Source organism: Solea solea, chromosome 11, assembly GCF_958295425.1.
Source record: "Solea solea chromosome 11, fSolSol10.1, whole genome shotgun sequence".
NCBI lineage: Eukaryota > Metazoa > Chordata > Actinopteri > Pleuronectiformes > Soleidae > Solea > Solea solea.
In genome coordinates, this window is record NC_081144.1 from 18,717,912 (window position 1) to 18,731,137 (window position 13,226).

A 13,226-nucleotide genomic window follows, 5' to 3' on the forward strand; every position below is an offset into this window, starting at 1 on the left:
GAGTGTATTTTTCTTAAATGTTTTATCTTTCGTTTTTCCCTAGGCTGTTGAGGAATGGTTATCAGCTGCTTAGTCTTGCAAGATATTTAAGCAAGGGTTTGCTTCTGTTCCAGTGTGAAAACTAATTCAACATCTTCCTCAAAATTCATATCTTAAGCTTAAAGTAGCTGTCCTAGTGCTTGTTGCTAGGTAACAGTTTCGAGCTGGCACGGACAAGTCCAGAGCTGTCAAGGAAGTGTCGGACTATGATTCTCTATGACTTATTGTGAACCTACATATTAGATTAAGGTGACAGTATGTGATCCTCAGCTGTGTTTTGTTGAATTAACCATGGTTGTCAAATTATCATGAAAGCTGGAGGGTATGGTATCTTTACACTTGGCCCAGTGGCTTACATGTAATTAGTGCTCAATAATTCATTGTACAAGTGTGTCAATATGAGCTTTTTGTTTACACATTTTGTGCATTTCAACAAACGGCTACACGTGGTGTTAAAGTTGAGCATTCCATTTCTTGTCTTCAGATCAGCAAGAGACAAGGCGGCGGAGCGAAGCACACCAATAGCAGAGGAAAATGAGTGAACTGGATCAGCTACGCCAGGAGGCTGAGCAGCTCAAGAACCAGATCAGAGTAAGTCCTTCACTGACCTCAGGCCTACCTGTTTACTATACTGTTTTCCCACTAATTAACAAATACATATTTTGTGAATTAGCTTTTATGCTCTTTCACATCTGTGTTGAAAGTCTGCGTTCTGACATTATAAAGATGCAGCACACTTCAGAGATGAAAAATTGTTTCCAAATTCTATGTCCAGTGACACAATGCTAATAATCACCTAATCCACTGCCTAATACGTTTTAGAAAAACCAATCGTATTCCACAACGAACTACTGCTGCAAATCACAATATGAGAATGTCTGTGCAAAATTAATATAATATTAATATAAGAATCCTCCATACTTGTTTGGGGATGTTGTGCCACTGTACAGTGATATTGAGGTGTAAATGATAATGTAGTCTTTATAAAATGAACCCTACTGACCGTTGAACCACACTAATGATCAGGTTTTTGATTGGGGGCATTTTTCACGGTTAGTTTCAGATTATTCAGTTTATTTGTTGCACTTGCAGTTTTCAGCTTTCCAGATCTGTAATTAAATCACAGATATTATCAGATTTAACTGGGTTGTTTTGTTACAGGATGCCAGGAAAGCGTGTGCGGATGCTACCCTGTCTCAGGTAAGAAATATGTTCACGCCATGATTTTGATCTCAAAATAACAAAAAGCAACTTGACCATACACAAAGCTGAAATCTAAGTGCAAACTCATTTTTGATGGCCTCTGTTTCCCCCTGTCTTAACCTTGTTTAGATCACAGCTAACATTGACCCTGTTGGCCGAATTCAGATGCGCACTAGACGGACACTGAGGGGGCATCTGGCTAAAATCTATGCCATGCACTGGGGCACTGACTCGAGGTAATTTCATTCATCTTTGCCCTATTTTGTGTTTATTTTCCCTGAGGGTCCTTGTCAAATCATGACCTTCCACAATAGCACAATCTTTTTTTCATAAAACTCTTTTGATACATCTGTTCATATTGATCGGTCAGATTTACATATGCTCAGTGTTGCAACTATTCCCCAGAGGTATATTTGTGCTCATGCGCAAAAGGCAATGGGTTCTTTAAAGCACATTGGCCCTTTATCATCGACTCTTCTTGTAGTGTGTCTATTGTGTTGTGTGTCTATGTCTGCCGGTGTTTGTGTGCATTGGGGGTGGGGTATGTGGGTAGGGAAAATACTCAAAATGGAGTCAGCCTTTGTCAGTGCTGTGTTGAGGCTGATGAAGCAGATGAAGTAACACTCCTCACTTCACCTTAACGTCCGTTTTCCCTGGAGTTGTTCACACCCCTCTCCTCAGCAACCAGCAACTTAATCACTCAGGTGCTGGTGAATGTCAGTCCACAGAGAGGCTAGTGCAAACTGCTTTGTCACCTCCTCCCCCTCCTCTCAGTTGTATATACCTCTGTTGTTATCCCCTGTCAGCTCTTTCTTTTTGTCAGAAGTTGGGCTATTTATTAACCTATTAACTACCTACAAAATGACATTTTGATCTATCATGTCATCTAAGTTTGATGGTGATGGCCATGATTGAAAAACTACTTGAATGTAATCGTTTACCATTAGTTGAAGAAAGAACATTAGTGTTTGTGTGATAATGAAAGTTTTTTAGACTAAAATTGCCTTTTCAAGGTTATAATGTCAAATGGAAAAGAAACAAAAACCTATACAGTGTATTGTCAGTGTTGATCTTGTTTGCATGAGAGTGAACATGGAACTAAATTACCTCAATCAATGTATGACTCTGTTATTAAAGAAAGTAAGCAGCTCAAAGTGTTGCATCATGGCCTTGTAGCTGATGCACACATGTGCACCTGTGTTGTTCCTGAAGTTGGTACAGCTTTCTGGTTTTGAAAGAAAACACAAATCTTTCTGTCACTGGCCTGATATCTGGTGGAGAGAGTGTGCACATGTAAGTGCGTTCCTGTCAGTCTGGTAGTTAAGATTTACATAGTCCCACCAGGCCTTGGTGTGTTCACTCTTTTTCCTGTGTGCATTGGGATTGTCACTGTGGTTACTCTTATTGGAGTCACCTAGATAGCGTCGCCACAGAGGTACCTGAGAGTCCTCTCTTACATGCTGCATTTGCTGGCTGCTTTCGAGTACATAAAATATTGCAAGTGAATAAATTATCTTGGAAAACATTTATAGTTTATTATAATTACAGAGACATGAATCACTGTCTCGTCTCTCTGAATCATTTGTTTTTAGGATTAGTGCAGTCTATCCTGTGTTATGCTGAGATGTCGACAAGCCTGAAAATGGATCTATATACAGAAACATATAATCATTAAAAACACAATCTATTGTTTATGTGGGTATTAACCAGTCATGATTTGCACATTGCGTTACTCTTTACTTATTTGTCTGCTGGTCAAGCTGAAATGAAAGTTGAGGGACTGGTCATTTACAAGTATTCTTTGGTTTGAATCTTGTCTTTCGTTTTTTTTTTATTAGGCTTTTGGTCAGTGCCTCCCAGGATGGCAAACTCATTATTTGGGACAGCTACACCACAAACAAGGTAAGAAAAATAACATAAACATATCTTAATGTCCTGTCATTTGTGTGGTCTTGTCCTATATTTCTGTAAGGAAAAATGTACCTGCACTTTATTTAGCCGTTACATTTTTAGTGTGTGAATTGAGTGCGGAAACTTATGGCAGGTGATGTAATCAGCCACCTAACGCGCCACTTTTGGGTGACACTTTGAACAATAATAATACCAAGTTATAATTAATAAAGCAATGGAATTATTTAAAGCTAATATTAGCATCTAAATAGATTTAACAGAGTTGAAATTAAATCTTACACCCTCAGCTCTGGCAGCTGGGTTCACTTCTATTGACAAAATGCTGCGTTCACTATAAAACAATTTGCAAGTGTTAGAAGGCGCCAAGTAATGCTATTTATAGTTAGCATTGTGCCCTTGAAAGGTTAAGTTAATATTGTCGACAGACTTTGTCACCCCCCTCCCCTCTCTCTCTCTCTCTCTCTCTCTCTCTCTCTTCCATCTGTCACTGCATACTATCTAATATTAAATCTTCCTCCTCTCTTCTAGGTCCACGCCATCCCGTTGCGCTCCTCCTGGGTGATGACGTGCGCCTATGCCCCCTCTGGGAACTACGTGGCCTGTGGAGGCCTGGACAACATCTGCTCCATCTACAACCTGAAGACCCGTGAGGGGAATGTGCGTGTCAGCCGTGAGCTGGCTGGGCACACAGGTAAGCAGAACATATCACTTAGCATGTGCCCCTTTACCCGTCAGTCCCAGGATTTTTCCAATGTTCAGAACATAACATTTGTTCTTAAAATACTCAAGATTCTGTCGGCTGTAAGATTTATTTGTACTCATATATTACTTTACACAGTCTCTGTCAAAATTAAATTCTTTAGCTTATTATCAGAAGAAATCTCTGCCTACAACAACAACACACCTTAAAATGCACATCATATTACTGATCACATACACTCGGTATGTGTATTCTCGTGTAAACAGGAAGTGGATTGTGTGGAGTTATCCCATACCACTCAGGAAGTGACTGTGAAACACTGCATCATAGGTCCTGAAGGTGTCTGTTTGAGCCAGTCCAAACCAAAACACCACTCCTCAGTGTGCAAACTAAGAGAAAGTCGGCATCTGAACTTCTAGTTGAGGTTTTCCAATGCAGGGGCTCTGAAACTCCAGAGTAGTCTGGGTGACAGGTGTGGTCTAAGTGTAGCTACAGTAACAAAAAAAGGTTGAGGAGTGCTCTTAATCAGCAGCAACAAAAAAATCCTCTATTTAGGAATATGGAGTTTTCTATAATGGCCATTGAAAAGCATCCACCAGTCACTGACTGAAAGTCTACATTAGACTTGAGGCTATTTCAAAATAAATGTACTTATAATCTCTTAAGATTTGCACGTCACCTTGGTTAAATGAGATAATTTATGGGAAAATACTAAACATAAGGTGCCGTTGTGTTTGCCGCTTTACACAAAAATATGCTTTAAGGATAAGAGGAGTGTATATGAATGTGTTCACTGAGATAATTTCACTTTTGTCACAGACTAAGGATGGGACACTTAACCTGGACTGTAGAGTATTTTGCATTTATGTAATTATTAACCCCGACTTATAACCAGACAAATGTGCGATGCGTGATATTTTTGTTGTCCACATGTACTCATGTAACCTTAATTATTTTCACATCCCGTCACATGTCTGTCTGTAATGAAGGAAAAACCAAAAACTGGAGATGGTCGAGCCACATCCCAGCTCAAAGTAATGAAAGTGTAGACGAGGAGCATTCATCTGATCAGTGTCACATGATGCAGGAAGTGTGTCAGCGTTTTCGTTCTAGTTCCCTCACTATAGGGAGGGGTACATGCACTCTGCCAGCTAGTAAAGGATGAGCCATGGAAACAAGTCATGACCCATTAGACACATTTCTTTTCCTGTTACCAACAGTAAGTTGGTCTATTCATCACACATTTAGACAAACAGCCTTCTCAGAGGGGCTGCATTTGTTCTCTATGCAGACAGTAAGGAAATGGAACTGGTACCCCTCAGTGTGGAATAGGTAATAAATGAGTTATTAAGTCAATATGTTTGATTCCTCACAGGTTACCTGTCTTGCTGTCGCTTCCTGGATGACAACCAGATTGTCACCAGCTCTGGAGACACCACCTGGTGAGTTATTAAACTGCACCTATCACAGTTGGCCTCACATTTCTATTTTTCTTTTTTTTTTTTTTCTTAAATAGTATTTTACCAGAAGGTTAACACTGGTGTAACAATATGACTAGCTTATATCAAGCATGTGGAAACCTTTTGGATTATGTGCACTTCATTCAGCCACCAGCATCACTGTATCATGTCATGCCTCAATGTCTTTAGGTCTTTTGTTTTATAACATCTGTAACTGGATGATGATGGTTCTGTTTTCTTGCAGTGCTCTGTGGGACATTGAGACTGGTCAGCAGACAACTACATTTGCTGGTCACACCGGTGATGTCATGAGTCTCTCTCTGGCACCTGACACCAAGCTGTTTGTGTCTGGAGCTTGCGATGCCTCAGCCAAGCTCTGGGACATCAGAGAAGGAATGTGCCGACAGACCTTCACTGGCCATGAGTCAGACATCAATGCCATCTGCGTAAGGCGACACACACACACACACACACACACACACACACACACTCAATCCCTTTTTATGTTGTATACCTAGTATCATGTTTCTAGACATTAAACTAATCTAAGTCAAGCTGCGTCCTTAAGGGCAAGTTCAAGTGCAGTCACAAGTTTCTAAGCTGTGCAAATAAAGAGGCAGCTTCTTCAAGTCTGGTGTTGATGATTGTTACATATATTAAAATGTTTGCTTCCTGCATAGCTGAGCCATTTCAGAGCATTTAAAACACAAATGTATAAATAGATGTTCATACTGGAAACTAAACAGTTTTGATCACAATTACTAGTTAAAGGCATTATTGGCAACTCAAAAATTCTTTTGACCTTTGTTTTAGTTCTTCCCCAATGGCAATGCCTTTGCCACGGGCTCAGACGATGCTACCTGCCGGCTGTTTGACCTGCGTGCTGACCAAGAGCTCATGGTTTACTCACATGACAACATCATCTGCGGTATCACCTCTGTGGCATTCTCCAAGAGTGGCCGCCTACTGCTGGCCGGCTATGACGACTTCAACTGCAACGTGTGGGACACTTTGAAGGCCGACCGTGCAGGTAAGGCACCATGCAGGTGTGAAGAGCCGAGCTAAAGAAACTTACTAGGGCAGATGTCTCCATGCTGCTTCATACAGGCAATTCCAAGATTCCTTTTTTTTTTCAGGACGTAATTGCGCCTAATGCACACTAGACACATCACCAGGTGTTTAGATGAGTTCAAAGGGAAAACCTTTAAGCATATTCAAGCATTTGTAATGCTGTAGAGCTGGACAGTTAATGAATTGAAATCACAATTCGAAACAACGCAGTTAACTAATCACAAAGGTTGCAATTTAATTGCTTTACGCCAGATGGAAAAGTCCCATAAACATATGTTGGAAAGAAATCTTATCTTTAAGTTCTTATCCTTGCATTATAGTTTAGTAGTTAACATCTTGGTGGGTTTATTTTGTAATTCCCCATCTTGTTTTAAAACCGTAATACAGTGAATATTATAGTGAAGCTCTACGTCAACAACGATATTTCTACCTCGATCGATAACAGTTGTGTGAGACACAGCGTATTAGCAACATAGGCTCATACAGTGCATGAGTATCAGGTGTAATTGAAATGATTACTTGCTGCCTGCACAAAACTGTCAACTTGATATTTAAAACTCCAAATTGTTTTACGTCGTGTGTTAGTAGAGATGTGCCTTAGCAGCGCCTGGACTTTACAGTGATGTAACCACAGATTTTTGTTATTTATTTGTTAATACATCTGTATTTGGATGGTTCAATGCTTGGTTAATCAGTTTCCTGTCAGAGACTATATTAAGGCAACTGGACATTTCCAAAGTTGTGAAAAGTGAATAGATTATTACGAATCGGGCAAACAGTCAAGACTCTGAATACACTACACAATACAGAACACTGCAAAGCTCCATGAGTGTGATGTAGACATGATTATGACAACAACTCTGCGTGGAAGCTTCACATGTCGCAGCTCAGCGCTTCATTAAAAAAAAAAAACTCATGTACCACTTGTTACTAGGAAAGAAAGTGTTGCTTCACAAACGTTAATCATACTATGCAGAGTTTTGAAGCTAAAAATGTACCTGTAAGGATTGTAATGTAAAAGAGAAACATGTCAGCGTTTAGAGTCCAGTTCAATCTAGAAAATGTGGTTAGGATTGAATTGTCCTGTGTACTCACAGGCCCAATGAAACACCCTGTGATCCTGAGGTACACAGCTGGCCCTGTGTCCTGGTGGCAGCAGCGTCCCCTGGTGGTCATTATCAAACTACTCCCCACAGAAAACAATTGGAGAGTTAAAGCAGTTTTTCAAAGGAGAGTAGGATTAAAAATGTCCTTTTCCCCTGTTGATCGCTGTTGGTTCATAAATGAGCAAAATTAAGACGATAATCTTCCTTTCAATTCCTGATCAGGAAACAGCGTCTCTAGAGTTCTATTATGACACAAGTGATTTGATATTGATAATTTTTTTTGACCCTAGAATAGAAGATATAAAAGGCATGAATGTACATCTGGGAGAGCAGCAAGCGTCACCTGCTCCTGCAGTGACGAGCCCCTGTGGCGGCATGAATACTTTACAGATATTGACATAGTGGGATAGGGATCAGAGGAGGCCCACAATTGAGACAGGCCATTTCTAATACAACACACACACACACACACACACTTAAGCACAAATTCTTCATGTAATATTAATTATGAGCACATAGCATCGATACAAGTCTCCAATAATTCCAAATAACACCTGCTCTGCTCAGGTGTTATTAATCCGTGTGGTTTTAAATGAACAACTATAACATGTCTGCCAGGTCGTTGTTAGGACTCCAAATGTCCTGAAACCTTTCCCACATGTTTCACGTGATAGGAGTGAGCACAGGTTTCCATGGAGATGTCCCTAATGTGTAGTCGTTTGGAATTTAATATTTTGTTACTAATGTCCAGTTAGAGCTGGGTGATATTGCCAAAAACATGAGTTGAGCCTCTGCTGTCTGTGTGCAGGTGTCCTGGCTGGTCATGATAACCGAGTGAGCTGCTTGGGTGTGACCGATGACGGCATGGCAGTGGCAACAGGGTCCTGGGACAGCTTCCTCAAGATCTGGAACTAGAGTCTGAAGGTAAATGAGCAGAGAGGAGTGTTTTAGTGCCGAGCACCACAGTGACCACCTCATCACCAGTTTCATCCTGGCTAGAGTTTGCATTTACTGCCACCTGGGGGTTGATAATGAACATACACATGACGTATAACACATGTACTGATCCTAAACTTAAGTGATGTTTTTTTTTTTTTTATCTTAACAATGAGAAGTATATGTGTAACATTTGTGAATATTAGTACCAGTAACAATATGTTTGTCTTTTTTTTCTACAGATGGCATCTGGACTCCAAAATTGAGTGGAAGACCATTCCAACATCACATTGTTAAATTTTATTGCATATCCAATCTTTTCAAAAAACACCATGATACTGACTCCAAACACCCCCCCACCCCCACCCTCCCCTTAAAGAAATATCAAGGGCAAAAAAATTCTTTCTTTCTCTCTCTCTCTCTCTCTCTCTCTCTTTCTCTTTCTCTCTCTCTCTCTCCTTCTCATTTAAAAGAGCACAATTGTCTGTCACTCATTCAGCTACAAAAACATTTGAGAGGGGAAAAAAAGCTTGGAAGAATTAATGGTTTCCAAACAGAGCAGAGGGGAAAATTGTGCATTCCTCCCATGACCATGGTCTGGTATTGTAGTAAGTAAAAAAAGAAAAAAAAAAAACACCACCGCCACCAAGCAAACATCCTCATGAGACACAGTTCAGGTGTGAGTGAAGGTTATTACACGACAGTGATCTAACTCTCAATAGCTTTTTTTGGCCATGTCTATTTTTTGTTTCTGTTTTCATTTTATTTTTATTTTTTTTCTAGTGAAAGAGAATTAGATCAGCAAACTTGTCAGTTAATGTTTAAAAATGAGGATCAAAGCTTTGTTTTATTTCCTAGTCTTTACACATTTTAGAGAATGTTTTTAAGTGGAAAACTAAAAGAACCTCCAGATCATGTCATTTTAAATCCAGCTTTATCCCACTGGAGAACAAAGTGAGAGAGTTGAGCTTCAACAGGGAGTCCTCAAGCCACTTCTGGCCCTGCTGTATATTTAGTCCCATGATACTTTTACTGTTTTTCTTCTTTCTTTTTTTTTCCAGTGTAGTCCACAAATCTTTGTTTGCACAAAAATTAAACTTTGCATATATAGAATAATGTCTAAAGAAAAAAAAAGTTAACTAACCAAGCACATGCTGTTTATGATAATGAATGCTCGTTTTTAAAACGAAAAAACAAACAAAACAAAAAAAAAACCAAACCATTTTAACCATTCTTACACCTTTTTGTCTGGCGACAGTGTAGAATAATTAAATGAAGATTAACCCAGCGGATCATAATCCACCCTGCCCTCTTTTGACTCGTTTTTTGTTTCTCCTTTTAATTTACTTTTTCTTTTCCCTGGTTTCTGTTGCCCGTGGTTGGGACCGGTGATGTGATTTTGGTCGGGTAGGGAGTTACCTCCACTTTCGCCCGGTTTGCAATCCGGACGTTTCTCTTATAACAGAGGTGCCCATTCCGTGCTTGGAAATGCAGTTACTACTCTGTGAATGACATGTTGTATAAATCAATGTTTGAAAATAATGATATTGAAACTTTTTAAGTTAAAAACGAAAAAAAAGATTTTGGTTGTCTGCCATGGGTGGGTTATCTCTTAGAATCGCATGCTGTAGAATTGCTTAAAAAGGTGCATATGGAATTAAGTCCTTTGATGTTTTTCTTTAAGAAAATAACCTGTTGAATATATCAATACAATGGTATTTATATTTTTCTTTGTCTTTCTTTTTCTTTTTTCTTTTTGTTTTTGGCTACTCTGTGCATACATGATTCAACTACAATGTCAAAGCTATGCACTTGAGAAGCAAACCCTGCAACATTAATGGTTACTTGGTCCATACTTGGGAGGGATTCCACTAATTAAGAAGTAACGTAAATGTTTAAATTGTACACACATGCATACATACATTCATTCACCTAAACATACACGATCTCAAATGGAACAAATAAATTGTCATTCCTACTGTAGCAAACAAAAATTCCACATACAAGAAAAACATTTTATAACAGGTTTTTTTCTGTCCTTTATTAAAAAATACAAAAAAAATGCAGCATCTGAATGGCAGAATTTTCTGTTGTTCCCTTCTTGTAAACAGAGACGCTCTTTCTTTAGCAGTAGTGACATTTTTTCCATTCTGTTTTTTTCTCTGCGACATTCTGTACAAAAAATGTGCTGTAATTGTGCGTTAGGCCTGGAGTTGGCAAAAAATAAAATGAAATAAAAAATATTAAAAATTTATTAAATTCCCTTTCCTTTTCTCTTTCTCCATCAAATAACTGTAGAGCTCTGCACCCCCACTGTTCCCTTTTCACCTTTTGTATTTAATTTTAATGTCAGTCAGTGTACAACCGAAAGCTGGATGCAAGATAGAAACTATATTAAAATGTACTGTTATTTAAGATGTAATAAAAAGCAGTTTGAGATGACCTACTGTGTTGAGTGTGATTCACTTAGAGCGGTTCCCACTGAAGCTAGAATGTTGCAGACTGTTTTTGGTTTCCTTGTAATTATGTTCAAGTCAAATAAACAATTTCTTATCCACTGTTGAATCAGCCCGTCTCCTCTGTGCACTCATTTACTGTGTGTGTGTGTGTGTGTGTGTGTGTGTGTGTAGGCAGGCAGCCATGTTGAATATCCATTCATGTTTACACTGGGTGTAAAGAAACACAGTAGAGTGAGTAGATATTGTGAGGATTTCACTTAAACTGTATCACTGCTTTTACAGCAGATATGGAGCACTAGTGGTGTTACTGTATATCAGGTCAATGCATTTGTTTGCTCATGTTTCACTGTCTTTATTGCCCCCTAGTGGACATATTACAAATGAAAACTAGTCGAGAGTGTGAGTGAATGGCATCAAAGAACCATGTTAACACCAACAAATAACAGCAGAAGGACATGGCTGCGATAATGGGACATTATGTTATAAATTAACTAAAGCAGCTCACATTAACTATAGGGAAGATATATACAAATTACAAATAACTATATTATTGCTGAAGAGAGCGGTTAGCACTCTTTGCAGCAAGAAGGCCTGGGTTAGCAACCCGGTCTGAACAAGGGTCTTTCTGCATGGAGTTTGCATGTTCTCCCCGTGTGTGCGTGGGTTTCTCCAAGTTCTCAGGTTTCCTCCCACAGCCCAAAAACATGCAATATAGGGATTAGGTAAATTGGACACTCTAAATTGACCATAGGTGTGAATGTGAGAGTGGATGGTTGTTAGTCTCGATGTGGCCCTGTGATGGATTGGTGATCTGTCCAGGGTGTGACCCCTGCCTGTCACCCTATGTCAGCTGAGGATGGCACCAGTGCCCCCCGCCACCCTCCTGTGGAGGATAAAACAGTAGAAGATGGATGGATATTTGCACAAACACCAATCAGTGGTCCCACTTGTGCATTTAACCCGTCTTCGTTACACACCAGAAGAGAATACACAAACCAGGAGCAGGACACATCTGGGGTGAGTTACCTTGTCTTAGCACTTGACCTGTCCAGGGATTCAAACTAGCAACCCAATTCCCTTCCTCCTTCAGACACTTCTTTTATTCATCTTCTACCACTTTATCCTCCATGTGAGGGTCACACCCTGGACAGGTCACCAGTCCATCAGAGGGACACAAAGAGACAAACTACCATTCACTGTCCCACTCACAACGTCCTTTATTCTCCATTTAAGATCATGCAAAATGGGGAGGATTGAGTTTGAATTTGGACCTAAGGTCGTTCCTGGTCTAAGGGTCACAGCAGGAAAGATGGGATTTGCCACTGTGTAATAACAGAGGTCACTTGAATCTGAAGCTGAGTGTGAGACCTGAGATTATGATTGACTTCTGCCTCCAGTGAGACATAATTATGCACCACTGCAACTTAATGAGAGAACTTTGAGCAAAACCAGTTCCACTGCAGTGAATCAGCCCTAAAGCCTCAAACAGCAGTTTATGATGACAACACTGACGTCATTGAGACGAAATGGAAAATTATCTTTTTCAAGATCATGCAGGAAAATATACAACAGGTGCAGATTTTCCTGATATGATAAACATAAACAGCTTTGTTGGCCTGTCATAATTATAATATTTTATATCACTTAGTAAACAATGTTAATAAAGAATGAGAACAGGAACAATTAATGCTGACCATTCCAACTAATCAAAACACTTGAATTATTCCACCCAATAAATAAATATGGACAATAGAAATAAACATTGCACATGTGGATTCATCTGCAGATCCACACTCAGTTTATTACGCTGCTTAATATCTGATATGAAACAGCTCTGAACATGATGTTTTACTCACTGAAAACCTTGTTTTCCCTATGGATATAAATAAAGTAATTTAATTTAATACATTGTCTTACATTCTCATATCTGTTTTTATATTTATGTATTTTTATTCGTACAAAATCAGTCATCTTCTGTTTGTCTCCTGTAAATGTGTACAACTGTCTTCAGTCAATCATAGATGATTATAATCCAGAATAAATCTACAAATGTCTTGCCACAGTTTTCAGGTGTGTGTTCACTTGCATCTTAAATCAAATTTGAATTTCACAAAGAGTATATAATATAATATAATATAATATAATATCAGAATCAGAATCAGAATCAGAATACTTTGATTATCCCGAAGGAAATTGTTTAACTTATCATATCATATCATATCATGTAACTGAGTTACAAACCATTTTTGTTGAATAGTGGATTCACCCAAACAATTATTATTATTATTATTATTATTGTTAATTATTAATATTAAACCATTATTTGAAGAATATAGATTTG

General features: G+C 39.0%; 1 protein-coding gene across 3 annotated transcripts in view; it reads left to right on the forward strand.

The window, feature by feature from the left end:
- The window catches only part of gnb1a (guanine nucleotide binding protein (G protein), beta polypeptide 1a), a 33,194-nt gene extending 22,326 nt beyond the window's left edge, over positions 1-10,868 (forward strand). For all 3 annotated transcript variants that reach the window (XM_058642885.1, XM_058642886.1, XM_058642887.1), the window contains exons 2-11: positions 524-630; positions 1,201-1,239; positions 1,372-1,478; positions 3,081-3,144; positions 3,682-3,844; positions 5,229-5,295; positions 5,558-5,759; positions 6,127-6,343; positions 8,299-8,414; positions 8,669-10,868. In XM_058642885.1, the coding sequence (XP_058498868.1) occupies positions 574-630; positions 1,201-1,239; positions 1,372-1,478; positions 3,081-3,144; positions 3,682-3,844; positions 5,229-5,295; positions 5,558-5,759; positions 6,127-6,343; positions 8,299-8,405 (1,023 nt within the window). In that variant the 5' untranslated portion in view covers positions 524-573 and the 3' untranslated portion in view covers positions 8,406-8,414; positions 8,669-10,868. The remainder of the gene's footprint in view (positions 1-523; positions 631-1,200; positions 1,240-1,371; positions 1,479-3,080; positions 3,145-3,681; positions 3,845-5,228; positions 5,296-5,557; positions 5,760-6,126; positions 6,344-8,298; positions 8,415-8,668) is intronic.
- The last annotated feature ends 2,358 nt before the right edge of the window (positions 10,869-13,226 follow it).